The following is a 603-nucleotide window of genomic DNA, read 5'->3' on the forward strand; positions in this document are numbered from 1 at the left end:
CAGGTTTGTTGCTGCAGCTGCTGCAGGTTTGTTGCTGCAGCTGCTGCAGGTTTGTTGCAGTCTTTGGGTCGCAGTGATGCAGCGTCTCCAGCTGCTTTCAGCCCTTTGAACATCTTCTTCTTCTCTCCTCCTGAATCCCTGTGTTCCCCCCCTCCAGGACCAATTCTGACTCCGCCCTCCACACCAGCGTCATGAACCCCCCAATGGGAGACTTCAGCATGGCAGGACCCGCCCTGACCCCCCAGGGAGCCGGACGCAGTGGTGAGCACCATGGATGGATGCTGGTTGGATGGATGCTGGTTGGATGCGCCGCCCCTCAGTCTGAAGCCTCTCTCTCTCTCTCTGCAGGGCCGAGCGACACAGAGAACAGGAGAAGTGAGTCGGAGCTGCTGGAAACTCGCAGTGATGCTCCCATAGTTCTAGTTCTCGGGTCAGAACCTCCTGGCATAGTCACTCCATAGACATAATATAAGCATAGACCCTCATGGACCGCTCTCGCCTATTGGAGCTGACGAGATTTAGGGCGGCCATCTTGGAGCGGTCCACCACTCCACTCAGCGTTATGTTTAGCAGCACAATGACGTATCAGCGGATTTAATCGAT

At 55.9% G+C, this 603-nt stretch overlaps 1 protein-coding gene across 5 annotated transcripts in view; it reads left to right on the forward strand.

Moving 5' to 3' along the window:
- Positions 1-603, forward strand: part of LOC103155115 (CREB-regulated transcription coactivator 2-like) — a 10,371-nt gene that overhangs the window by 2,382 nt on the left and 7,386 nt on the right. For 3 of the 5 annotated variants that reach the window (XM_007576662.2, XM_016663290.1, XM_016663291.1), the window contains 2 exons: positions 158-261; positions 349-375. In XM_007576662.2, coding sequence (XP_007576724.2) covers positions 158-261; positions 349-375 — 131 coding nt within the window. Of the gene's footprint in view, positions 1-3; positions 262-348; positions 376-603 lie in introns of all 5 variants that reach the window. The other 2 variants (XM_016663293.1, XM_016663292.1) reach the window with 1 other exon arrangement.

Source organism: Poecilia formosa, unplaced genomic scaffold (assembly GCF_000485575.1).
Source record: "Poecilia formosa unplaced genomic scaffold, Poecilia_formosa-5.1.2 Scaffold412, whole genome shotgun sequence".
NCBI lineage: Eukaryota > Metazoa > Chordata > Actinopteri > Cyprinodontiformes > Poeciliidae > Poecilia > Poecilia formosa.